The sequence below is a fragment of the Dermacentor silvarum genome, chromosome 1 (assembly GCF_013339745.2).
Source record: "Dermacentor silvarum isolate Dsil-2018 chromosome 1, BIME_Dsil_1.4, whole genome shotgun sequence".
Taxonomy (NCBI): domain Eukaryota; kingdom Metazoa; phylum Arthropoda; class Arachnida; order Ixodida; family Ixodidae; genus Dermacentor; species Dermacentor silvarum.
In genome coordinates this window covers 157661437-157687603 of record NC_051154.1, presented here as the reverse complement: position 1 = coordinate 157687603, position 26167 = coordinate 157661437, and the positions used below count along the sequence as shown (strand labels likewise).

At 48.5% G+C, this 26167-nt stretch overlaps 1 protein-coding gene across 2 annotated transcripts in view; it reads left to right on the top strand.

Annotated features, from left to right (window-relative positions):
* Positions 1 to 22350, top strand: part of LOC119436277 (alpha-(1,3)-fucosyltransferase C-like) — a 41511-nt gene extending 19161 nt beyond the window's left edge. For both annotated transcript variants that reach the window (XM_049656700.1, XM_037703077.2), the window contains exons 2-3: positions 7916 to 8093; positions 20784 to 22350. In XM_049656700.1, the coding sequence (XP_049512657.1) occupies positions 7936 to 8093; positions 20784 to 21834 (1209 nt within the window). In that variant the 5' untranslated portion in view covers positions 7916 to 7935 and the 3' untranslated portion in view covers positions 21835 to 22350. The remainder of the gene's footprint in view (positions 1 to 7915; positions 8094 to 20783) is intronic.
* The last annotated feature ends 3817 nt before the right edge of the window (positions 22351 to 26167 follow it).

Here is a 26167-nt window from a genome sequence, read left to right as displayed (position 1 = left end):
TGAGAAGACCGCATTCGTTACACCTGATGGCCTCTATCAGTTTAGGGTAATGCATTTCGGCTTGTGCAATGCCCCGGCGACATTTAAACGTATGGTGGACATGCTCTTGCGTGGATTGAAATGGTCCATCTGCTTGTGTTACTTGGATGACGTCATTGTATTCTCTCCAACTTTTGCGGCCCATCTTGATAGACTTTCATCTGTGCTTTCTGTTTTTAGCGCCGCTGGCCTGCAGCTCAACTCATCCAAGTGCCACTTCGGTCACTGACAAATAACCATGCTCGGACATCTCGTCGATTCGTCAGGCATTCGCCCCGACCCCGCTAAAGTTCGTGCAGTGCAGAATTTCCCTGTGCCAACCTCTGCCAAAGATGTTCGCAGCTTTATCGGCCTTTGCTCTTACTTCTGCCCGTTTGTGAAAAATTTCGCGCATGTTGCTCGACCCCTGACTGACCTCCTCACGAAAGACGTTCCTTTCTGCTGGGGCTCTGAACAAGCGACTTCTTTCTCGCGCCTAATCACGCTATTCACCACACCTCCTGTTCTCGCCCATTTTGACGCCTCCGCTCCGACAAAAATTCGCACTGACGCCAGTGGATATGGCATCGGCGCAATTTTAGCCCAACGCCAACGCGGGCACAACCGCGTTATCACCTACGCCAGCCGCCCCCTCTCCCCGTCCGAGCGCAATTATTCGATTACTGAGCGGGAATGTCTCGCCCTCATTTGGGCTGTGGGCAAATTCTGACCTTACATATATGGCCGACCATTTACGGTTACAACCGATCACCACGCCCTTTGTTGGCTTTCTTCCCTCAAGGATCCCACCGGACGCCTCAGTCGCTGGGCCCTACGCCTTCAGGAATACACATACACCATGGTTTACAAGTCAGTTCATTTACATCAGGACGCCGACTGCCTGTCTCGTCACCCCGTTGATGCACCGAACGATTTAGTGGATGCCGCACCGATCTGCGTTCTCTCGCTTTCCGCCTTGAAAGACATTGGGGCTGAACAACGACGCGATGAATCGTTACGGCAGCTTATCGACCGCCTGCTCTCTGACCCGTCTGACCCATCGCTTCACATGTTCGTACTACAAAATGACACCCTGTATCGCCGAAACATGCACCTAGACGGGCCCGAGCTGCTAATCGTCATTCCGCCTCATCTTCAGCAGACTGTACTCCAGCAACTGCACGACGTTCCCACTGCTGGACACCTTGGCGTCTCTCGGACCTATGACCGAATTCGGCGACGATTTTTCTGGCCACGTCTCAACCGCTCCGTCCGTCGCTATGTCGCCGCGTGTGAGTCGTGTCAACGCCGAAAACGACCAGCTGTACATCCTGCTGGTCTGCTGCAGCCTCTGGATATACCGACCAACCCTTTTTTTCGCGTTGGCGTTGATCTTCTCGGACCATTCCCTATATCAAACGACGGAAATAAGTGGATTGCCGTCGCGACTATACCACCCGTTATGCCATTACAAGAGCCCTTCCCAACAGTTGCGCTACAGACGTCGCTGACTTCTTGCTTCACGACGTTATCTTACACCGCGGCGCATCTGGTCAACTTCTCACCGATCGCGGACGATATTTTCTTGCCAAAGTCATCGACGACTTACTTCGATCCTGTGCTACTAAACACAAGCTTACTACAGCCTACCATCCTCAAACTAACGGTCTTACTGAACGCCTGAACCGGACTATAACTGATATGCTCGCGATGTATGTTTCCTCCGATCATCGCGACTGGGACAGTGCTTTACCATTTGTGACGTTTGCGTACAATTCCTCGTGCCACGACACAGCTGGCTATTCGCCCTTCTACCTTCTATATGGCCGTGAACCGACCTTGCCTTTCGAGACTCTTCTTTCGACCACACTCGACTCGCCGACAGAGAACGCTCGTGATGTCATAACCACAGCGACCCAGGCACGCCAGATTGCCCGTCTTCGCCTCTCTGCTTCACAGACACGTGAGAAGTGCCGTTACGATCAGCGCCACCGCGACGTCGAATACGAACCAGGTGCTCTTGTGCTAGTTTGGTCTCCATCTCGACGTGTCGATCTTTCGGAGAAACTCCTTTCGCGATACTACGGCCCTTATCGCATCCTCCGCCAGGTGACGCCTGTCACATGTGAAGTGTCTCCACTAGATGCTACCGTGCCTTCACCTCTATCTGACATCATCCACGTCAGCCGCCTCAAACCGTTCCTTTCTGGAACCAGTGAGTCGCACCAGTAAGGTGCCTCTTCCGACGGGGGTAATGTCACAGTATGTAATGTGGAAAGAAGAGGACATGGTTGGTGCCCTGAGAGACGACAAAGAAGATTCTGGGTTTCGCTTCTCTACGCAGCCATTAAAACCCACCTGTAAATACCAGTGCGCTTCTTCCTTCCCGTAACATTATAGTTTCTCCTCTTTCACGTCCGATGGCGCAGTGTGTCCGTGAACGGCGCGGGAGGTCTTGAAAGCGGCGTTTCAAACCATTGATAGAGAGCTAACCATGCCCAATGGGCGGGTACGGAAAGAGTTAAGCCCAGACCACACGTACGCTTGCGGACGCGCGTAAGCTCGCGTCTACGCGCCTTGCGGTTGCCGCGCCTAGCGAGGAATGGCGGTTTGCATCCACAAATACGCGCGACAGCGCGCGCTCACTGGCCTCACTTGTTTACACCTTGGCAGACGCCACTTCGTATTCCGTTGTTGGCAGTGCTTCAAAATGCTTCGATATCTATAAACGTAATTGTTATCTTTTTGGAGCTGTTATATCAGCACAAAAAGTGAAGAAGAAGCACTTTTTTGCATGATATAATTCTGCTTAACTGAGAGTTGAATGTACCGCGCCGTCGCTGCGTAGCCAGGCGCGCCGACGCGAGGCAGCCCAGGCGCGCGATAACTGAGAGGAGCTGATCACCGAGATCGCGCCGCATTTCGACGCGTACGAGCCGTGCCGCACCATCTGCGCATGCGTGGGCGCGCGGACGCGAGCTTGCGCGCGTTTGCAAGCGTACGTGTGGTCTGGGCTTTAACATGTCACCAATGCACGGGACATGGGCGTTTTTGCATGTCGCCCCCATCGAAATGCAGCCGCCGCGGCCGGGATTTGATCCCGCGACCTCGTGCTTAGCCGCGCAACAGCATAGCCGCTAAGCCACCGCGGCGGGCGCCCGCAGTTTCACGAATATAACCTGAACTATTGACTCGAGCGATTTTTTTTTTACTTTCAATGGATTCATAACAGCTAGACATTGGGCGCACGCAGGCACACGCACACGAGAAAATTATATGCTGTTTTGAATACGTTAGTTGAAGCTTCATCAACTCTCGACCCCCACCTGGTCATATTGCCTGTTCACTCTGCTGTATTCGCTATCTGAACTCTAAAACTCGCGGAAGGATAACGCGCCTATTATGGTCGGTCTTTTACCATTTCCTTTCTTTTTTTTTTATTGCGATAGCAATTATATGGACACTCAAAAGCAGATTTCTGCTGTCGGCGTCGCCGTCGCCGTCGGCGTCGCCGTCGCCGTCGCCGTCGCCGTCGCCGTGAGGTTCCGTATGACGTCATTTGGAGATGAAATCGTCGCCGCGCGCCGAACGCTGTATGTGCGAGTGAAAGGGCGCGAGGGGCGCGTCTTTCACGGGGAGTGAACGCACGGCGGAGAACAAACGCGCGTTCTGCGCCGTGCTCGCTTAAGGGCTGCAGAAGTAGGCGTCTCTTTTCTCCTTTACAATCACCATATATGTAGAGCAAACGCGCCTTCTTCGGACGCGCGAGAGGCCGTGGGGGAGGGGGAGGGAAGGGAGGCGACGTTTAGCTGCGGCACCAAGTGCCTATTTATATCAGAGGCTCCAGCAACAGTCACCAACGCCGCACGCATTTTGAGCTAACGCGGGCAAAACGCCGATGGCGTCGACAACAGTTCTGCGTGTTGTTGCTACCAAAGCCGCTCACCTTACTTCGTATGACATTGCTGTGTTGCTATCGCATTCATTGCTTCGCCCTTAGGGCGAAACTGTGACATTTTATTTAATTTGGCCGCTAAGGAAGCCTGGCGCAACAATAGAGGCTGAACTCTAGCCAATAATGTGTGCTCAAATTCCTGCTGAGATCTCAGAAACGCGTGGACGACCTGCTGTAATCTGACAACCCCCGTAGCGCGAAGGCGTTTCTCGCTCGCTGCTTATAAGAAGCATTCTGCCCGCCGTAAAAATATAAAAAATGATCTGCAACGATCTCGCTCGAGTAACTATGGGCCAGCGCCCTCGCCTTGGACGGCTATAGCGTATCTATACAAGATATGCGTGTGGATGATATGATCCGAGTCAACATTTTTTCAATGTGCTCATTGATGGCAGTGGCACGGCCGCTGGATAAAAAAAAAAAGGTGGTAACAAAATTTGTATGAGGTGAATTGCATTGGCTCGAGGTTCGTATTGGCTCGAATTGTATTGGCACCATAAAAAATGTTCTTTGGTAGTTCCACTCAGTGTATAACGGAGATATTTGAATAAAGTGTTCTGTTCAACGCAGCAGTCCGAACACCGTTGAAGCAGTCCAAAATCGCGCATCTTGGGCCAGTATTTTGTAGCTATGCATTTCCGGCACTACTGCCTTTTAGCGCTTATCACGCTTTGTCAGTGGTCAGAGCGACGGTCCGCTCGTGTTATCAACGGGATCAGCCGGCTGTGAGCGGTGGATGATAAGATTAGTATAGAATAAGTCGTAAGGCATCGCTACAAAATACCGGCCTTGGTTTAACAGTTCTTCGACGGTAAGCAGAACCAGTAAAATCAAATTCTCCCTCTCCCTCCATTGTCGAGCATACAGACGCCGAATTACCCTTATGCCTATTTCACAAAATCCATTACACTTTTCGTCATCTATAGATGACAAACTCCTAACCCCTGTCCACCTTTATCGTCGTCTTTTCAATTATATGAGCGTTCAACGTCTTCACGGTGCTACTAACACGTTTAACTCGTTTTTCTTTATTGTAACAGCGGAATGGAGTAAACAGCCACAATTAATCGAACTTTATGCAGTACCATTTAGAGATTTATTACTAGCACACTCTAAATACTAACTGTACGCTCGCCTCTCTTTGTCTAAGTGACCAACACTATTCTGTAAATGTAACCCCACCTCCCTTAAGTAGATACACCAAACAGGGACCTTTAATGGATTATTATTATTATTATTATTATTATTATTATTATTATTATTATTATTATTATTATTATTATTATTGCTGTTGTTGTTGTTGTTGTTTAGGCAGGTCACTAACAAATATTCCTTCTAATTTCGTTTATCGGTGTCAGCTGATGAACAGTTGTAGATTGAGGAACTTGTGGCCCACCCTGCATGTGAAACATTTTTCACGCAAGCACTGGCGTATATCGCTTGTAGTGTGAGACCACACGCCAGGCAATACCTGGTTCTTTGGTTGGCCTTGTAGAAAAAAAAAACGCAGTTCTATTGCCCTTCAAGAATGTTTCCGTCCCTTTCTCCATCTGAGCTCCGTACTGGCGCGCGGATCAGCCATGGCCTCCTAGATGGCGCGTACTGCCTTTGACGTCGAGCGACGCGAAGGTTTAGAACAAAGCGCGCAATGTCGTTGGCCATCGCTCAGCACATTTAGAGGCTTAACAGCTCAACGACCACTCGTTCTGTGACCTTGCGTCACGGAGGAGCACGTCTTCCTCTCGGCGAGAGAGATTCTTGTTGTTTGGGAAGGAAAAGGGGGGGTAGATGCAGTGCAGCAGCTGTCTCCAAGATGTTGGACACCTCAACCGCACTGCACGGAGGAAGGATTCTGAAAGAGGGGACGAGAGCGTTAGGGCAGCAGCAGCACCATGGACCGGAGAGCGGGGCTGTGCGATCGGAGAGCGTCAATGAAGTAGAGCAGGGCGCGGAGAAGTATCTTGCGCCTTGCTTTGCCACCCCGGGGGTGAAGTATTTCTTCGAGTGATGAGCAGCATACCTCTTTGCGTGCATTATTTAATCATCTGTTTAGCTGCTCATCACGGACTTCATCGCGGCCTGTAGTGTGTGTGTTCGTGACTCTGCATACGCGTATGTGTATGAACTCAGTGTGGTGCTATTTGCCTTCACGTCTAGCGCCCTTATTGGATTAATCGAGAACCTGCTGAGCACTTGCGAACGAATTGATGCCACTTTTAAATGAAGTTATGAAGCTGTTTGACCAGCAAGAATTTAGTTTTACAGCGATAACTGCTTAGGGCACTGAGGCAAAATTTGCGGCAGGTACAATCATCATCCTGTTTCCTTGGCTCACCAAAAGAAAAGGACACTGCTTGTTCGCACCCGAGGCTTGATCCCGGATCTGCGACGCGCGAGCCATCATGCCGTCGTCACTGTCGTACCATCGTCGTGTCGTCGTCGTATCATCGCCGTGCACTTGCCGTCGTCTTTGTCGTCGGGCTGCCGCTCGAACGTTCTTGCATCACGCCCCCATCGAAATGCAAAAAACACCCGTGTACTTAGATTTAGGCCCTAAGTGTGAACGCGGTAAATCACGTGGACCCACTGCGGTAGCCCAGTGGCTATATGGCGTTGTGTGACTGAGCTCGAGAAAAAAATATGGTTTTACGTGCCAAAACCACCATCTGAGTATGAGGTACGCCGTAGTGGGGGGGGGCTCCGGATTCATTTGGACCACCTGGGGTTCTTTAACGTGCACCTAAATCTAAGTACACGGGTGTTTTCTGCATTTCGATGGGGCGTGATGCAAGAACGTTCGTGTACATAGATTTAGGTGCGTGTTATAGAACCCCAGTTGGTCAAAATTAATCCCGAGCCTCCCACGACAGCGTGCCCTGTAATTATATCGTAATTTGGGCACGTAAAACCCCAGCGTTTAATGAATTTAAATAACTGCGTGGTGACGCTGAAACCGGTGGTCGATTTCATCCCTGAACCACTACTACCCAGAAAATGCTGCTTTATGATCAGGTGATCGACGGTGCTGCGGCCTTGCTTCTGCGGCCCCCCACCATCCTGATATCTTCTCCGACAATACCAATTTGCTCTTGAGATGCCCGACAACAAGTACTACAAGTGCTAGCTGCAGGGGAGAAAGAATGAGTCAGTCTAGGGGGTGGCAGCGTAAACTTAAGAAGCAGCTGTTTTGGAAAAGATGGCTGCCTCCTCTATGAGAGCCTGCGGTTGTCGAAGTAAATAACTTCAGAGATTATGTGCAGAGCGCGACAGCAGACAAAGGACGTAAAGGCGCGTCGGAGACAAGCGCTGACTTCCAACTAAACTTTATTTTCGTGGAACACATGTATACATAGGCTCACGTGATCACAATCTCAACTGATGCGTGGGACAGGCGGGTGACAGGCGCACATACAGCATACGGCCAATGAGTTTTTTTCTACATCGGGACGCGACCATCGAAGAGTGAGCCCTTAACAGCTTCGCTGTAAAAGAGCGCAGCACACCACCGGGCATGCTTCAAGCTTGCACGGCCAGTAGGCGAAGCCAGAAGATGGTGCATATGACGCCATTTTTAAATATCTTTCATTGCTTCAAACGGCGGGCCCGGGCCGGGAAATTAGGCCCGGGCAGTGCTCTAAGTGGTCATGACCATGTACATCTAACCTGCGCAGGCACGTGATTTGTGAACGCTGTTCCATTCCTGAGTGCGCTGTCGACTTCTGCATTCAGTAAATTGAGTAAATTGAGTGAGAAGACCAGCAGCGTACTTACTCAGCGAAGGAAAAGCGCGCTGTGGAGTATCGTTTATATTTTGTCTTTTAGGTAACAGTTTCTGATACTTTGACAAGACGTCCTGAATAATACGATAATAATATATTCTGTGACTACAATTAGCTACGCCTTGGAATTTGCCTCCTACCACGTTGATTTCTGTATTTGCAGAGCCAAAACGAAGGTCTGTCATGATTCTGAAGAGAAGGCGTCGGGTGGCGATCGTGGCACTGCTCGCGCTATCTTTCTTCTCACTGCTGAGCTACAACTACCTTCCCGTCAGCCACGACTACATTTTCTCCTATCTCCGGACTTCGGACTTCATTAGCATTTCTGGTGGACTGGATCTGTGCGTATACTTTTCGTATTGTTCCTTGGTTAATTCTTACACTGGCTGTAGACAAACGGCGAGAGAAAAAGAAGGAAAAAATTTACGGATGTGTAAAATTACGGAACAAGGCATTTCACCATTACTAAAATTCTGGCACAAAAATGGCATTCAAATCAGGCATAAAAAAGAGAAAAAAAAAAGAAGCTGGCCTAAAGCAGCCGACTTGTTCGTGCCATTGCTACTCTTTAAAACTACGCTTTAAAACTAGCACAAAGCTTTCCGCTATCGAATGCGAGGTCCACCAATTTGGCGGCGGTGTTTGTGTCGTGTGAAGAATCTTGCTTTGTGCGTTGTGCTAGAGTGTCCGGTTTTCAGCCGTACATTCAAGGGCAAGGGGGCTGGGGGAGAGAAAAGAAAGATGGGATATAAAGTTTGTTGGCAGGGCTTGAGTTGATGCCTTGCGGAAAGATATTTCTCTCGTATTTTGAAGCGCCCACAAGGATATATGGGTATAGAAAAGACGAGCACATATATATGTACGTTTGTATTTTCTATTTGAGGCCGCTTCAAAACGCGAGAGCGATATGTCTTCTAAATCTACAAGCAGCCTACCTTAAATGTTGTGTAAATATGAAGGGCACAAACAAGCGCTAGGAATGAAATACGAAGTCACAGATGCGATGAAAGCCGAACTATAGTCGGGTACAACTTTAGAAGGCAGCGGCATTTACCCCGCAAAGGCGGATGCACACGAGCCTCCACCAATGGGCACGCACTCCAGAGTGACGTCATGAGCCGGACGGCCGGTGACCCCGCCGACGGAGAACAGAGCGGGACTATTTCTTTGGTCGCGGAGGCAATTCGCTGCCTCACTTCGGTCATCTGGGTGAAGTGAGGCAAACTCTTCTGCCCTCTTAAGTTGTACCCGACTATAGTCGGGGTGAATTCATTGTGGCTAAACAGCACAAGGAAACACGTTCACGGCAAAATTGTCTGGTCGGCTTTTTCCCCGTGTACGCGTTTCCTTGCGCTGTTTTGCTACAATGAGGTCGGTCAGAGAGTAAGCCAAGCGGTCGGAGGGACGGCCTGTTGCATGTTTCCTCAATTTTTTCATCGGTATGAAAGACATTTCGTTAAAAATATAATTAACTATCGAATGACAATAATGTAAAGGTTATGACTGTCTATAGACGATGCAAATTCTGACAATGTTTTACGTTAAGTGGGAAAGTGTAAGACACTTACACAGAAAGGGCGACTTATGTACGAGGTTCGTTCTCTAGTTCATGGCAGCCGCCATCGTTCTCGCATGTAGAGTTCCTTCTGGCAATGACAGGCCAAGCAACAGCCGAACGGCATTAGCTTGTCACTCACGGTGGCACAGCTGCGGCTTGCTCTCGCTTGCCCTGACAGCAGCCACGCCTCCAATAACACATTAAATAGCCTTCAGCATTGCCACTACGATATCAGAGCCTTTCTGCGATAGCCAGCGGTGCACAGGAATCGCGCAAGATCTAAATTTATTCTTGTCCTAAGGGCATATTTTGACCACATGTGCACATTTCGAAAGTACCGCTACTGCGTCGGAAATCGAAGACCACAGCAGATTTCAGTATGTGGCTGCAGTGTTTGGGCCACGTGCGCTCGATTTGATCACGCAGGGAGGCAGTTTTTCAGACATTTGGGAGTTCTTGCACAATTATGGCTACGTGGCCCAATTTCCTGTCGTGAACAGTACAAATACAAACGCGTGCATTATGCATACTCTACATCTTCACATGGAGCCGTCCGCAACCTTTGCTGCCAGAATCCAGTGCAGACCGACGAACCGGTGACTGTTGTGGAATATTGGTGATCCCTATATAGTGCCACGTGAAATACATGTGCACCGTTGGCTGAACTATCCGCATGCCGAACAAACAACAAACAGCGAGCATAAAACTCTCGACGCACAGTTTCTAGAGCACAGAAGCTTCAAGTAGTTGCCGCGCGAATACTGCAGCTTCTATCACTAGCTGTGCCATGGGAGTTCCGGCATGCGACATGCCATATTCGTGACGCGAAAGTTTTCGTTGTGCTTTACGTCGGAAAGAAGGCTCTTTAATCTATAAACACTAAAATATTTATTGGTTCATCTTCTAGAGGGTGCTGCTAATGACAGCAATTTACATTATTGAACTAATATATTTGCCGTTAGCTCCTTACCCATTTTTTTAGACACTGGATATCGCGTACACAGCTTTCATGAACCGCAACAGCCATCCACAGATTTGCTGTCAATTGAAGCCGGTGATTCTCAATGGGCGCATGACAATCTAGAGGCCACGCTAAACATCTTGATCACAGTGGTACGAGTAAATAAATGTATTTACCTATATTTCATTATTGTTTACAACCATTCGTTAGTTAGTCCTATTTACCACGCCATGCGTGGTAACGCATGCGCGTTCACATCGCGTCGTTTGTTGCACACGAAACACGTTGGCTTCTCAATGTATTCGTCGTGGAATATCTTGCTCCGTCTGATAGGGCATTGTTATTTACCTACTCTAACAACCAAATTTATTGCGATTTGTTGTCGTTTGCGTATTTGCGAACGCTAACACTGCCTTTGGTGACATACTTCCGACGTTGCAGGGAATCGTAACACTGCGCCACCATGTTTCTTAGACACATTCTACTTGTTGCATTAAGCGAGAAGAATCGGGAAAACAGGCGCTCGATTCATTGTTAGTAAGAACCAGATAAAGTCAACGTACAATGAAGCCAAACAATAATAATAAATAAGAGCAGAGGGCCAAATAAATGTTTTAATTAACGTGTAAAACTAAGAATGAAAACGGAACTTCCTGCCGATGGGAATCGAACCCATGCACATCATGACGCGTGCGATGCTCTACCAGTTGAGCCAAGCTGTGCACTTTCTTGGACATTTATAGGTAAAAATTAACCCTCGGAGTGTTAAGCAAGCGCCACCCACCCACTGTGTTCGGCTGATGTGGGACATCCTCAACCCATCACGTAGTGCATAGTACATGAGCTTAGGAGCAGTGCAAACTGACCCATAAACCCCCTACCTCAAGGGATAAATGCTGCCAGGATGTGGAGATTCGCTATGCAGTGAATTTGAAGAAGCATGGGAACCGAAGAGCGCTGCTGCGGTTGACAGGATGTTCCACGTCCGCTGCCATGGCCTTGCGTGGCACTGGCTAACACTCTCGGTGCTATGTTTACCACACATACAGGAATATCTAGGAAAGTGGATGGGGAGGCAGCCACCGCCATAGCTCAATTGGTAGAGCTTCGCACGCGTCATGCGGAGGCTGTGGGTTCGACTCCCGTCGACGGCACGTTATCTTTTGCTCCACTTTCATTTCTCTTTTCAACAATATTGGTACATTTCTATTAAACGCAGTTAATTTCCCCTACGCTTTTCTTGGCTTCATTGTCTGTTGACTACATTTGCACATATACGCGCACACGCGCGCGCGCACGCACGCACGCACGCACGCACGCACGCACGCACGCACGCACGCACGCGCACGCACGCACGCACGCACGCACGCACGCACGCACGCACGCACACACACACACACACACACACAACACACACACACACACACACACACACACACAACACACACACACACACACACACACACACACACACACACATATATATATATATATATATATATATATATATATATATATATATATATTATATATATGCTTACAACAAAATAAAATAATTTGTTCTGAGGCCCATACTTTTAAATCTTTATATTCATGAAGTTGAATCTCTGTCGTCCAAGATTAATTGAAATGTGTGGCTTGGAGTCCAGAAGCTGCCCAATGAGCAATACGGGACACCGTAGTGGAGGGCTCCGGATTAAGAACAGGTAACTTCGTACAAGTACTTGGGAATTCATATCACATACAACCTTACCTGGGCAAGCCACAATAATAATATAGTGAACAATGCTAACCGTGCTCTTGGTTACTTAAGGCGAAACTTTTTTAGGACTCCACACTCTTTGAAATTATTGCTTTATAAAACATTAATACGGTCCGAAATTAGAATACGCTACATCAGTCTGGGACCCTAATAACCTAAACTTAATTAACGCATTAGAATTAGTTCAGAATAACGCTGCTCGTTTTATTCTTTCGAAATATAACAGAACTGCCAGCGTACCAGCCATGAAAAATAGCCTTTCTTTTCCATCTCTTGCAGCTCGACATAAAGTTTCCCGTTTATCATTATTTCGCACAATTTTTCACCCTAAAATACTGCATGTTGTATTCATTCATACTCCACACTACGTATCCCGTCGCATCAATCATTCTTACAAGGTTCTCGTCTCTTCTTGCCGAACAAATACATTTGCCCAGTCATTCGTACCTCGGACGTCACTAGAGTGGAACCAACTTCCCGCAAACATTGTATCTATCAGCGATAATTTGTTTCGTGATGCCTTAACCAACATTACTTGCTAGAATGCGGTTTCATGTACTTGTATATTTTGTATTTTTAATAGCTTCTTTTTTTCCTCTCTCTACTCATTGTATTCCTACCGAATTATTTGTCGAATTGTATTTTTATATCGTATTTTTTCTCTTGCAATATTGTGGAATTTACCTGTAACTCACTCCCCTCTGTAAAGCCTTCACAGGCCTTGAGGGTATAATAAATGAAATGAAATTTTGACCTCATGGGGTTCATTAACGTGCACCCAAAGCCTAATGCACGCGAGTTTCTTGTAACCGCCCACATCAAAATGCGGTTGCCATAGGCGGGAATCCTAAGACACTACGACAGTTTCATTTTAATCCCTGATATTGCACTAACGTTGTCCTAATTATGCTCTCTCAGAAGATTAAGACACAAATAAATAATGGCAGATTCGTAGGTTGTCTTTATCGATTGCACGAAGGCCTTCGATTCAATTAATATCAGCATCGTCTTTACTAAGCAAAGTGCTTACGGTACAACTGAACCACCTTTGGAACTACTCTGCACTTACTTGCACGACTAAGAGCAGCAGGTTTTATTTTCAGAAGTTCTTTCAGACATAAGTAATCAACACTGGCGTATTCAATACTAGGTCTCTTCTTATTACTTGTTTTCATTGGTGGTTTTTCAGACAGTTTCTTTTTTTTTCTACAGAATGTGTTCTGCAGACGAACGATAGCACTGTTAGTACTTCTGATGATGAAATTAGTATATAAATGTGAAGCACATAATTTTGGGCCGGGTGCATTAATAGCGTATTTTGCCAGCATTATTACTGCTGGCCTGCTGGTGGTCTTTGACGGTGCTAATCGCCTAATACGCACATTTATGTCATAAGGCAAAATCAGCCGAACTATAACCCCAAAACTATACCATTTTCCCTCCACAGAATAATCCTTTATTCCCAAAATCACACCGCTTGCAAATACGAGAAACGAACTGCTCGTTTTGATGCTGTGAAAATATAAAATATAGCTTGCCGGCTAAATTATAAGTTGCACCAACTTAGCATTATTTCAGCATTCGCTTAGGTCGTATATATATATATATATATATATATATGTGTGTGTTACAATTCTCTACATTTAATTCATACAATAATTTTTTTCTATGTCCTGTAGTTACTCAATGTGTACGATTTTTTGTGTTAACTGGTACTAGTGCTACATTGAATAACTTGCCCAATTTTTTTGTCTTTAGAATTGCAATTGATGCCTTTGTAGTCACGAGTTCTTACGTAACTTGACACGAGGTCCATTTGCAGTTGCAAACTTTGGGACCTCTCTGTATAACACAACCATATATGTACATGTATACAGTACTCAGTGATTCAAACAAGACACTCGGGCCGCATGGCTCGCTTAATGCTCCACCTGTGAGCGCTGGGGTATCAATGCAGTCACCATGCATCACAAACACTTTCGCTCTCGTATATATGCCACAATGTACCAGCTCGGTTTCATCAGTGTCCACCGGTGGCACAAGCGTCGGCAGCCATGCGCTCCGGGTATCGCGTTGTAATCGCCGAGCGCTGATGAAACAATAAACTGAAACTGAAATTTTCGCACATATTGATCGGTGCTCAGTTACGCGCTGCGTTTCGAACTTTCGGCTGAAACGCACACCCTAAAATTACATTTTCTTAATTCTTTAATAAAGTTATCTTTTATCTCTAACCTTTATACTTCTTTTATAATTTTCTTTCAATTGGTATGAGTGCTGAATTCCTACTATTCCTAGAGTGCTTATTCGTCTTACGTTTTTCTCATGCCATCCGATTCTTGACATATTCGTGTTCCATAGCTTCTGACTGTACACCTTTCAATACGTTATATTCTCGAGAAACGTCTTGCACGAGTGAGAAACTGAACAAATAAATGGCTGTCATTTTTTTTATTTTATTTTCTTATTCTTATGGGGTAATATTTCCCCATTGGCATATAGTCAATATATGCGGTATACATAGATGAGTATGCATGATGTCAGGCTCAGCCGCAGAATGTGCTGTTACTCTTCGTCTTCGACAGTGGGTAAAAAAACGTTGGTAGGGGCACCGCTGTGCAGAAAGCCGACACCTGAAACATGAAACCTGAACAGACACCTGAAACAGGCAGAAACAGGCACCGAAACAAGCAGACACCGAAACAAGCAGACACCTAAAACATGACCACATGAAACAAGCAGAAACAGACACCTAAAACATGACCACATGAAACACTAAGTTTCAAAAAAAGAACAAAAGACGTTCCTGCTCCCGCGGGAACCTTAACTGTTCAGACGAGCTTTCGTCAACATATCGACAAGATTCATCAGTACTGTTAGTTTAGAATAATATGAACGAGGTTCCTGTGCAGGAGACCTAGCGAGAGAGAAAAACGTGGTGGGAAAGACAGGGAGGTTAACCCGAAAAGATTCTTGTTTGCTACCCTGCACTGGAGGAAGGTGAAGGGGAAATGAAAGGCGGAAAGAATAGGGAAGAGAAAAAGCAGTCACGAAAAAAACAAGGAATAAAAAAATAGAGGAGGTTGGAAAAGTCTGAGAACTATAGTCTGTCAAACAGTCCATTCGATCGCAAAAACTTCAAGAGTGCCTTGACTGACTTGTTGTGTGACGACTGTATGGGCCGGCGTTCCAGGACTGTTTGCTCCGACAGCGGCCGGTCGTCAAGACGCGCCAGCGCGGTCGCGAGTGACTGCCTATGTGCGCTGTATTGGGGACAATGACAAAGTACGTGCTCGATAGTTTCCTCGTCGCCGCAGTGGTCACACGCAGCACTATCCTTCCATCCAATGCGGAAAGCAAACGACTTTGTAAATGCGACACCAAGCCGCAATCAGCAAAGTACCGTTGTTTCGGGTCGGGATAGTCCAGAAGGAGGTCTAAGTCGAAGACAAGCGTCCAGTCGACGCAGACGTGTATGCTGCACACTAGGTGTGTTCCACAACGATTGTGTGGCATCGTTTGCAAGCACTCGAAGTTTCGCTGCTGCATCTGTTCTTGACAGCGGGATTGGTTCCTGCGCGCCGTCTTCATGAGCAGATCGAGCAGATTCATCGGCATATTCGTTGCCCATTACGCCACAGTGGCTAGGGAGCCACTGAAAGGTGACGTCGTGTCCTTGCTCGACGAGGCGATGGAGCGCTCGGATTTCGAGGACTAGTTGTTCGCAGGGTGCACGGCGTAAGGCGGAAAGCAAGCAATTGTAGAGCTGCCTTGGAGTCACTGAAAACACTCCATTTGTTAGGTGGTTCCTCACGAATTATGCGAAGTGCGCTACGACGAGCCACAAGCTCCACGGCTGTCGATGTCGTCTTGTGTGATGTCTTGAACTTCAAGGTGGAGACTTTCGCAGGAAAAAACAAATCCTGCAGAACCGTCCATGGTGGTTGAACCATCAGTGTATAGGTGGGTATGATCACTGTATTTTTCGTACAGCAAGATCAGCGAAAGTTGCTTGGGAGCTGGTAATGAGAGTTCGGCCTTCGTTCGAATTCCTGGCACTGTCAGTCGAACTTGTGGCTGAGCCAAGCACCAAGGAGGAAACAAAACTCTCGTTGCAGCTGTGTAACCTGATGGAAGGTATATACGATAAGGCAGTATCGTCTGACAAAAAGAGGCGCGTGGTCGGTCTTCTGGCAGTGAAGCTAGATAGTGCACGGGGAAGGGGCGCGAGCAAGGTGCCTGACGTGTGCTCTGAGCTCTTACATAATAACGTGAATCTTGGCTGGGTAGTCATGTGCAATTGCAATTGTTTCTGGTGTTGATGTACACTCGGCCACAAAATATTGCGGGGGGCGCGAGCTCGTGGCGAAGCGCTCCTCCTCTCCTTCAAGCGGCGCACCCCTGGTGTCGAGACCGACGCTTGCGCGCATGCGCGTCCTTCCGTGACTGCAAGCGTGCATATTTCTGCGCTTGTTCCTTGCGCGCCGGCAATATCCGAGTGTAGCCGCGAGGTGCACCTTTTGCGATTGGCTCTGTGGTGTCTTGGACAGCCCGCACCGCTGCGGCCGCTTTTTGTCGGCACACGAGCACAGATATATCTCGCCCGGTCGCAAACGCAACAAGTCATTTCATTTTTTTTTTTACGATGTGCCTTTACGTGGCCAATCTTCGTTCTTTTTTTTTTTAAGAACGGGACGTTCTCCTGCAGAACACCGTGGCAGAGTAATGAACCTAGTATACGGGCTGGCAAAGAACGATAAAGCCGACAGCCGAGGCCAACCATTTCCACAGCCTCTAATATAGCCTCATGAAGAACATTGTCATATGCTCCTTTGATATCAAGGAACATGGAGACAGATAATCGCTTACACTTCTTTTGATGTTGAACGTAAGTAACCAAATCGATGACGTTGTCAACGGAACATCGGTGACGTCGTCGAAAGCCAGCCATTGCGTCTGGATAAACTTCATAGTGTTCCAGGTACCATTCAAGTCTGGCGAGGATCATTCGTTCCATCACCTTCCCAATGCAACTAGCCAGCGCGATTGGGCGGTAGGAAGTGATCTCTAGAGGAGAATTGCCAGGTTTGAGGTGTGGTACCAGGCGGTGTGGTTCCAGTCTTCCATTCTTGAAGAACGTTTACATTCTCCCAGGACTCACTGAAGATGTTCAGCAGGGCACTTCGCGCTAGTTCACCGAGGTGGCACAAGGTACGGTAAGAAATACCATCTGGTCCAGGTGACGACGACCGATTACATAGAGCAAGTGCCGCGTCGAGCTCTTGAGTGGTGAACGGCAGATCCACGCGTGAGTCCCGGAACGTAGTCAAAAGGTAAGGGAACTTGATCCCGCTGACTGGCCTATAATCATGGCATAGAAATCTTCCGCGACGTCTAGGTCTTGTCGGCGTTGGAAAAATGCTAGTGCCTTGAATGGAAAGCGTTGTTCAGGAACAGAACGTAGGCCTCTCGCAGTTCTCCATATCTGAGATAGTGGCTTGCAGGGGTCAAGGGACTCGCAATACTTTGTCCATCGCTCGGATTCCAGTTTATCTATGCGGCGTTGTACCTTCTTTTGAGTGCGCCGGGCTGTCCTTAGATCGTGAATGGACTTCGTGCGTCGGTATCTTCGTTCGGCGCGACGACGAATCGCACGAAGTCGCTCCAACTCCAGGTCGAATTGCGAGTACTTCGATGAGCACATGAGCGTGCACGTAGCGGTCTGCGCCGCTTCTTTAATAGCTTCCTGCAGTCCAGATAAGAGACCTTTCTGACAAGCGTCCTCCAGGTAGTTTTTAAACACAGTCCAACCAATTCTTAGTGTTAGCCGGGTGAGTGTTAGACATGCCGTCGACCTTGAGGTAAGTGGGGATGTGATCGCTGCCATGTGTCTCAATGTCCAAAAACCACTTAACGCGCATGGCAAAGCGGCGTGATACAAAGGTCAAGTCCAGGCAGCGGATGTACACTGTGCCCCGTAGAAACGTAGGACTAGCGGCATTCAGCAGCAAGAGGTCATGATTGGAGAAAAATGAAGCGAGTCTTCGTCCGGTTGCGTTGACTTTTGAACTTCCCCAAATGGTGTGATTAGCGTTAGTCCCCGGTGATAAACCAAGGACCAGGAGACGCTTTTATTATGTCTTCTAGTCTTTTGGCGTCTTTTGGTGTCAAACGGGCTTGGTGGAGATAGGTACGCGCCTACAAGTGTAAAGGTGAGCTTTCTATTTTTGACGGTTGAGCAGACGTACTGATTGTCGTCATGAGGTTGCACAGACTCGATGACGTAAGTAAGCTCACGGCGAATAAAGACGACTACCTTGCTATTTCCGTTATTTGAGGACGTAATTGACTCGTAGCCGGATAGTCTGATAGGGTGTGTTAAATTTGGTTCGCAGATAACGATGATTGGAAATCGGTTAACATGTACAAACTGGCGAAAATAACCAACGCGAGATCTTAGACCTCTGGCGTTCCCCTGAATAATCGATGCTTCTCTGAACATAAAGCCTTTCTTTTAGACTTCTAAGGCCGAATTCACAAAGATTTTCTTTCGTAAGTGCTCTTTGCCATCTGACCGCCTTCAGTAATAATTTGTCCAGCATCAGGATTGGCTGCAATTTTTTCTTACGAACAATCCGGGCACAAGAGTTTTTGTTGAATACGGGCCAGGTTTCTTATGCCAGTAAAGATACGAGTACCAAGAAAATCGCTTAAGCATTTTCTATTAAGAAGAAACGTGGCATGTGCGTAACATGTCCGTCAGTATAGCGTTATGAAACTTCGAATGTTTATAGTTTGACTGCACTCGATTTATGCATTGTTATATTTTCCTTTGTTCTTGTTTATTTATTTGCCTACTTTCTACCTACTTCGCCCATCACCTATCGATAATTTTCCTGCTTCCAGTAAACAAGTTTCAGTAAGCTCTTGTCCTGCGTTGGACTTCGTGTGTCTTTGCACTTCGAAACCATAAAACCATCTGAGCAAAATGCTTAAGCCACAAGTTTGTTGTGGTCGCCATTGAATTGAAACGTTACTTTTGTTTTATTCCGATAGCATTTGTATGGACACTCCAGGCGAGTTTTCGTCGTCATCACGATCACCGTGGTGTTCCGTATAGAGTCCGAGTGCCGCAGTGCTGCGGGTAGGAGGTAAACCGTGCGAGGGTGCAGCCAGAAAGGATGGTGGCTTGATGCGCGTCCTTACAGTGGTCTAGAATAGCGCCGTCTTCCCGCACGCCCAATGTTGGAGGTCACGCGAGCTAGGGTAGGAGAGAGCGCGTCTGCTCCTCTAGCCCGCCCGTGGCTGTACATGGCTGTCACGCACTCATCACGCCAGAGTTGTGACGAGTGCTTGCGGTCATTTAGTGAGATCTGTTAACGTTTTAATGCGGAAACATTCTTAGACGACTCACCCAGGAAATCTGCCGGTCTGCAGTGCCTGTCTGTAAGAGGATGCTCTCCCTAAAGAAAGACATAATAAGTTTTAAAGGGAAAACGCTGGCGGGGGTGAGTTTCGGACCCGCGACGCCACGCTCAGTAGCCAACTGTCTTACCCACTGAGCTAAACATCCACGCTTGCAGAAAGTGAATATATCTGAACATTATGAATGTGTTGTACCGGCAATACAAAACGAATGTCAAAGGAGAACAGTTTCTATGATGGCTTTGTTAAAAGATTTGGTGATGGTTGAATAAAAGCCATCTCTAGAACTTGTAGAGCCAACTTAGAGCCTCGTAGACATGACGAAAATTCCAGTTTTGCCAAAATTTATTGCCAAACATGCCACATCCTCAATGTGTTTCAGTGGTCGCGGTATGCGCCTTCCGTTGGAGCGTTCCTTCACCGACCGAAACGCCCCCGATCTGTGAGGGCTAATGCTCTTCGCGTCGCGCAACACAGACAGATAAGCAGTCAACGAATTGACACGGATGATAAGCAATGATGAGGGGTTATATGGGGCTCATCACGGTTTATAATGGTTCGACGCGGATGGATAAGTGGCTAAAGAGCGATAAGGGCTTATAATGGTAGGAGCAATTCTGATAAGGTTGATGAACCGATAAGGGTTGATCAGGGTCGGATCAAGTCCGATAAGATTGTTAAGGAACGATAAGGGTTGATCAGGGTCGGCTCAAGTCTGATAAGATTGTTAAGGAACGATAAGGGTTGATAATGGTCGGATCATGTCCGACAAGGTTGATTAGAACAGATAAAGGTTATATAGCCCTTATCTCTTTAGATAAGGATCGGATCGATCCTTATCGATCCTTAGATAAGGATCGGATCGATTGCGATAAGATTGATAAAGACCGATAATGGTCGGATCGAGTCCGATAAGGTCAATAACAACCGATAAGGGTTGATAGAGGTTTATATATAGTGGTCGGATCAAGTTTGATAAGATTGATAATGGCACCTGACTGTGTGGAAATGAGTAAGTGGCGCAATGCTTATGCGCATACTTAGAGAACTCCAGTGGAGTTTCTCCATAATTTTTTTTATTGCGAGTGGCACCATGCTTGTAAGTTTAGTAATTAGTAAGCGAATGTTTAAGCAAGCGAAAATTAAGGACCTCATTTCGTGTAATTATCGAATAATTTGATATCTCTATTCATGCTCCACCTTTCGAGTGAAAATGTAACTTCTTTTTATACTTGTTGTGGTTGTCAAGTAACAGTACTGGTCTGGCTCTTGGCAGGTGATACATACTCGCATAATTGGATCTTTCTTTTACCTCCCCTCTTCAGAAACCGAAGTTGGACCCCTTTTTACCTACGGACAGACATCTTCGGCCGTCCAGACAAGCCCCGGATCCTGTTCTGGACGCCCGTGTATGGCGAGTGGTACTCGGGCCTCAGCAAGAGCGGAACAGCGGAGCTGCGCTATTGGCAGCCGTTCGGTGGCTGCGCCGACCGCTGCTACATCGCCAACGACCGCCGCACCCTGTCCGTCAGCGACGCCATCGTCTTCTATGCCTGCGACCTGAACGCCTCCGACCTGCCGACTTACAGAGCCGAGGGTCAAAAGTGGGTGCTCTGGTCTCTCGAGGCACCCACCAGATGCGACCTGTCACCTCTGGCGTCTATGAAAGACGCCATCAACTGGACCATGACGTACAGACGCGACTCGGACGTGCTGGACGCGTACGCCAAGGTAACACGGCGTGTCAAACCAACTTTCTACTCTGTGGAGCGCCTGAAGCGAACCTGGCGCAACAAGAAAGCCATGGCGGTCTGGGCTGTGAGCCACTGCAAAACTTTCGGCAAGCGGGAGAATTTCGTCGACGATCTGCGCCAGCACATGTCGGTGGATGTATACGGAAAGTGCGGCAACCTATCGTGCTCACGTGATGTGCGTTTTGCCTGTTACGAAATGTTTGCGCGCGAATACTTCTTTCTCCTGTCCTTCGAGAATACCGTCTGCAAGGACTACGTCACGGAGAAGCTCTATCTGGCCCTGCTTTACGACATCATTCCGGTGACGTTTGGTGGCGCTGACTACCAGGCCGTGGCACCTCCGGGCTCTTATATCGACGCGCTTCAGTTCAAGACGCCTAAAAATCTCGCTGACTACCTCAAAGAAGTTTCAGAAGACTTTGACTTATACAAAAAGTTCTTCGAATGGAAAGGACGGTATAACGTGGAGCCGTGGGTGTATTACACGTTTTGCGAGCTGTGCACTAAGCTTTATAGTTCCAGCTTTCGTCAAAGATCTGCGTATCCGAGTATAATCCGATGGTGGAACGATAGTTCTCATTGCCGTGCGTGGAATCCTGGAACCAAACGACTTTATCGATAGTCACATTATTTGAAAGGATGTATTCACTTATTATTTATGAGCACATCACGAAGCCGCGTAAAGGTCAACCTCAAGACACTGCTGACTTGTTTTAGACATCATTTCACGCATCATAACCTCCTTGTCAAAGATGCACGTCGCATTTAAGCACGGAGTAATTTATAGAAATTTGATACTTTTGCATATACATAGCAATTTATCACACCTAAATAAAGCAGACGGTCGTGATTTGAATTCCGTTATTTCTACTTTTTTTCTAATTGTTCGTGCCTTTCTCACCTTTTAATTAACCATTATGTATCTTTACCACATATATTTCTTTTTAATCTTTCTGACGAAGGAGAACATACAAAGAAAAGAGCGAAATAATTTTTATTCTTCAATCGCCGTGTCTACCAAATTGTTCTGACGATATATCCGCAGAGTGTGTTGATATTTTATGCAGTTTTTACAGAGATTTACGTTGCTCTGACACTGATGTATATTGTGTTGAATAAATTTTATAGCGTGTTGACACCATGGTTGTTTAACAGAATATTTGCCCTTCTCCAATGCGCCCGTTTGTGCCGTTTGTGTGCGTGCGTGCGTGGTCGCATATTTGAGTCACATAGCAGCAAGCAGCATTCATGTAAACCGCGAATTAAGCAGTCTTTCCTAGTGCTTGGTGATGAACCGAAGGCACTTGACGGTCACCTTCTGGCTTCGAGAACACAACTGTGTGCGAAGGATACTCATTGAGGTAAACGTTTTACTGATAGATAGTGGATCCATTTAAGCGCACTCTAGCTCTCATTAGACATGCGTAATTTCTGAAAGCTGAGTTGCTCGAAAAAAAAAAAAAGTTAGGGGCAGCTTCACACTAGTGGTGCGAAGACTGGGCAAACAGCGAAGCTGGCGACCCCACTTAGCTTTATCTCGGTTCGGCCAAGTTTTTGCGAGGTTATGCTTCCAGACTCGGCCACGTTTTGCGCAAGATCACCCGGAATCAAGCCCAAGGAGCAACGAACACTCGGTCATTAAAGAATCTGGAGGTTTCTGGATGCTCAAATGCTTTTGAGCGGTTTCGCGGGCTCGTAACTCCTAATCTTCTGCGAATCGTCGACGTTTCGCCGCCGCTTCGGCGGCACGATACTCGGGATCGGACCGAAGTCGTCTCACTCGCTCTCGAGTAGCGGCGCGGCGGTCATCGCGGCGCGCTTCCTTTTCTTAGTAGTATGTGGTTATTGGGGGGAAATGAAGATATAAGTGCAGTGCCGTAATTGTCTCTCTCTAGGAGGACACCTCAACAGCACTGCACGGGGGAAGGGGAGGAGGGGTATGAAAGAGATGATAGAGATAGAGACAAGGGGTGAGGCAGGAAGACGACGGCCGGCAGCAGGAGAAAAAAGGCAAGTAGTGAAGAGGCGGATGCGGGGCTTAGAGCCGCGCTCTGAGATTTATGGCACTGAAAAAACCCGCATTTCCCCGAAGGGGAGTATGAGGAAGTGCGAAGCACGGGGTGATGCTATGAGGGGGCGCGCGCGACTAAACTGCAGAGCCGAGCGAAGGAGACGGCAGCGAGAGAGCACGCGCCAGCCGACCCACGGAGGTCTGGCCGTTTTTAAGTGCAAAGCACTTTTACTGATGATGATGATTAAGTGTAATTAATGATTTAAAGTGTTGTTGTCATGGTGCATTTGTACACACACACACACATTTATATATGAAGTATTATTTATTTATTTTACACTTCACGCTTTTCGTATGATGCATTAATGCACCTCGCGAGTGCGTCACACACACACACATACACACACTACACACGTCACTACAGATCAGCACATATTCGTGTTATCGTTGTAGCTCACGGTTAGTACCAGCGCTTTGTGATCCGTGAAATGGACGGTGAGCGGATCCGGCAAGACTGCGCGAACCGTACAGTTCGTACTGAACGCCAAGTCTATGAAGCCACCGTTGACCGCGGAGCGAAACACGCCAGGCGGTTGGAGAGGGGGTGAGCGGTGGGGAGAGTACGCACACGAGGGGCTGTTACCGGGCGAGGAGGGAGCTGTCAGCGCGAGGGGAGAGGCGGCGGCCGAGGGTGAGTGCAAACCTAACGGGGGAGAGCCACACCAGCTGCATGGCACCGTGACGTCACGGCGCGGAGAGGGTGCGAGGAGCCGGCGCGGCGCGCGCAGCCACGGCGCGGAGGCGCCAGCTGCACAACGCGCCGTGACGTCACGGCACGGAGAGCGGTGCGGAGCCGGCGCGGGGCGCGCGCAGCCACGGAGCGGAGGGCGGAGCGCGCGCAGTCACGTGGGGCGTGACGTCGCTGCGCCGTTGCTACAGACGCTCCTCTCCGCTCCTCGCGCCGTTGCTAGGGGAGAGGAGGAGGAGCGCGGATGCCGCCGGAGTTTTCGGGGTCGCTTAAGATTTGGCGCTGAGCCGTGCTCCCTCAAGGGCTGCAGAAGATAGCGCCAACCTTTCCCTTTCCCTCAAGAACCACTTATCATCGCTTAAGAAGTGCATTCGCACTTAAAAGTCTAACAGGTGCCGAAAGGACCCGTTTCACCAGGGAGCTGTGGGCATCCGGCAAAAGTAGATCCTTGAGCGAGTTGGCCGGGAGACCGTATCGGCGATAGGAGTCCGTGAGCACCGCTCTCTCAACACAGAAAGCAGGGCAGTGTAGAAGGAGATGCTCCAGCGTTTCCATGTCGGCACAGTTGGCACACACCCCACTGCCGATTCCCCTGAGTCTGAGTTCGCGCAGCAGCTCGGTGGGACCCGATGCGCAAACGAAGGAGAAAGGAGCGGTCCGCGCGAGACAGGCCGGTGCGCGGGATGAGACGGGGGGGGGGGGCGTACCTGAAGCCACGCGCGCGTCGGGGTGTTGCGCGGAGAGGCTGTGCAGTATCGTCGTTCTGGCCGAGTCGAAGGGAGTGACGCTCTTCTTCGGCCGCCCCATCTTCGCGGTGATTTGCTCGGCGTGGAGACTGTTGCGAAAGAACTGGTCCGCAGACGGGAGACGGAGACGACCCTTTAATTCAACACTGAGGTGAAAACTGGCCGAACCCTGCCCGTGCGCGTGCCCTCGATCTCTTCAGCTTCCTCGCCTTCATACGGGTCCGGCACGCTCCTGGTTGCTCCTATCCGCTATTTTTCCACATCCTCCCGGGCGGGCAACATCAATCGGATGCTTCGACGGTGCAGAGTTTTTGCACCGGGCCATTCACAATTGACCCATTAGCGAGACGCATGGAGTAAGCGCGAACTATGCCGTCTCTTCCTGGCAATAAATTGATCACTCGGCCTAACTTCCATTATGTTGCGTGTGTGTTGTCGTCTAGCACCAGTACTATATACGTCACCAATCTGTAGCTTGGTTGAGGGGCAGCTTGGGCGGTTATGTGCTGACCGTAGCAGTAGCAGGTATGCTCGCCTCCATCTTCTCCAAAGTTCGTCTGTTGCCGCAAGAATGACGTCGTCGAGCCTCGACAGTACTGCCTCCTTGTCAGTGAGGTAATCCATGTACCCGTTAACTTGAGAGGCACCGGGATCCGGTTTCTGCAGCAGGTCCGTTATGAGCGCTAGGGCTCGCGTGACACCAGCTCTGATGACACCGCGCTTCTTCCGCATCTGGTCCGAGTTCGCCATGGCCGTGACGTGAAGGGAAGTCTCCGAAGGGGTGGATCCCGGGTTTCGCGCACCAACAATGTTGCGAAAGAACTGGTCCGCAGACGGGAGACGGAGACGACCCTTTAATCCAACACTGAGACGAAAACTGGCCGAACAGAAATGCGAAAACACCCGTGTACTTAGATTTAGGTGCACGTTAAAGAACCCCAGGTGCTCCAAATTTCCGGAGTCCCCCACTACGGCGTGCGTCATAATCAGATCGTGGTTTTGGCACGTAAAACCCCATAATTCAATTCAAAACTGGTCGAACCCTGCCCGTGCGCGTGCCCTCGATCTCTTCAGCTTCCTCGTCTTCCTACGCGTTCGGCACGCTCCTGGTTCCTCCGATCCGCTTTTTTACACAGAGCCTGCGGGGCTTTTCTGTCACCGCGGCGGCGACGCGGTGACATATATATATATATATATATATATATATATATATATATATATATATATATATATATATATATATATATCCCGTGGGTCGGCGCAGCGATGTCACGGCTTAGCTCCGCCTCTGCGCAGCCACGGCAACCACTCCGCACAGCGCGGTGACGTCATGGTTCGGCAAAGCTAAGGCGAAGCGATGCGGCGCGCACGAGACGTCACGGCTCACACAGCTGTGGCGCGGCTCGGCGCGGTCGGCGCAGCTGGGGCGAAGCGTTGCTAGGCGACGCAT